Source organism: Helobdella robusta (genome assembly GCF_000326865.2).
Source record: "Helobdella robusta unplaced genomic scaffold HELROscaffold_18, whole genome shotgun sequence".
In the NCBI taxonomy this organism is placed as follows: Eukaryota; Metazoa; Annelida; class Clitellata; order Rhynchobdellida; family Glossiphoniidae; genus Helobdella; species Helobdella robusta.
Genome location: NW_008703981.1, coordinates 45,132 through 46,758, shown reverse-complemented (window position 1 = coordinate 46,758; position 1,627 = coordinate 45,132). Strand labels below are relative to the sequence as shown.

The following is a 1,627-nucleotide window of genomic DNA, read 5'->3' as shown; positions in this document are numbered from 1 at the left end:
GTAGAGTGGAATACACACTTTTTGTTTGGTTTTATTCTGAGTGCGTTTGATCGTTTGTGTATGTGAGAGAGAGAAAGAGAGAGGGGGAGAGAGAAAAAGTGTGTGTGTGTGTGTCGTGTGTGCGTGTGAGTATAATTCTGAAATTTCAGTTGTTGCCTATATATGTGTGTGTCTATTATTTAAAAATTTGTTTTTATTGCCTCACTCGATTTTTAATTTCTTTTTATGACTATTGAGAACAGCTCACACTAAGATGTCATAATAACGTCTTTGAATATGTACATGAGTGAGTATGTGCGTGTATTCGTACGCTCATCTTCCATGCTCGCATGCTGAAGTTTTGTGCACGTGAGTACGTGTGTGTTGTGTTTCTCACGCGTGTGTTTCTTATCAAGATGGGTTTCTGCGTTTGTTGTTCATTTAAATTAAAATTTGAGCAACTTCATTGATGAATGGTAATTAGCCACGTATGATGATCAGAAAATAAAATGTGGATGCTTCGAAAACAAAAAATTAATAAAGTTACGAGTAAGAAACTCGTAACGACTAACGAACGAACGAACGAACAAATGAACGAACAAACGAACGAACGAACAGATTGGTCCTCCTACCAGATCTTCGCAGTCAGGTGCGCACATCGTTCAAGAAGAAAACATGCAACCCAAAATTTGACGAAACTTTTGTGTTCCAGGTACTCAGAACTTTTTTTTCATTTCATTTTTTAATAATTTGGACGCAGTAAAAACATATATATAAACTTTCATTTCATATTCATTAATATTTGATGAAAAAGTTATGGCTATATAAACCTGTTTGTGTGTGTGTGCGTGTGTGTGTGTGTGTGTGTGTGTGTGTGTGTGTGTGTGTGTGTGTGTGTGTGTGTGCGTAGACGTGTGTTTTTGTGTGCACGAATGTGTATGGGCTTTTCTATTAATGTTCACCCTTCTTACCATCTGCGAATAAATTGAAATAATTTAATTACAATTGCAATCCATTCGTGTTAGCACACGTGGGAACTCCAGTGCATTTGAAGATAATTGAAAATTTAAAAGGAATAAAAAAAAATCTATAGACGCAAATAGAAATATTGAATCAACAACAATTAATAAAAAATAAGATCCATGAGCCCGGTGCAAACTTATAGACACACACGCACACACCACACGCACACACCACACGCACACACCACACACACGCGCACACATCACACGCACACACACACGCGCACACACACTCACTTAAATACAAACACACAAATAAACACAAACAGACACCCTCATACATACCTGTCTATAATTTTTTTCATTTTGAGTAAATAGAACATCCTTGTAAGAGGCACGTTTCATTAAAAAAGTTTATCATTAATATTTTTAATTTATTTTCTTAAATAATTTAAAGAATTTTTTGTTCAATTGAATTTTATTCAATGTTTTTAAAAATAAATATTTTTTATAAAATGCATTATTCTCAAAAACAAAGTATTGCCATATTCATCAAACATATTAATAATTCATCTGATGCACTTGAGCCGGCATGTTCTGTAGAACGATATTTTAAAACTTCCACTAATTGTACTTTTTGTTAAGTATCGTTCTTATTACTTTTTTTAGTTTGTTGTGATAATTAC

At 34.0% G+C, this 1,627-nt stretch overlaps 1 protein-coding gene across 1 annotated transcript in view; it reads left to right on the top strand.

Annotated features, from left to right (window-relative positions):
* Positions 1-292: 292 nt before the first annotated feature.
* The window catches only part of Syt15b (synaptotagmin 15b), a gene marked incomplete at both ends in the record, with an annotated part of 5,583 nt that continues 4,248 nt past the window's right edge, over positions 293-1,627 (top strand). Inside the window, 2 exons of the mRNA XM_009016220.1 lie at positions 293-348; positions 598-691. Coding sequence (XP_009014468.1) covers positions 293-348; positions 598-691 — 150 coding nt within the window. The remainder of the gene's footprint in view (positions 349-597; positions 692-1,627) is intronic.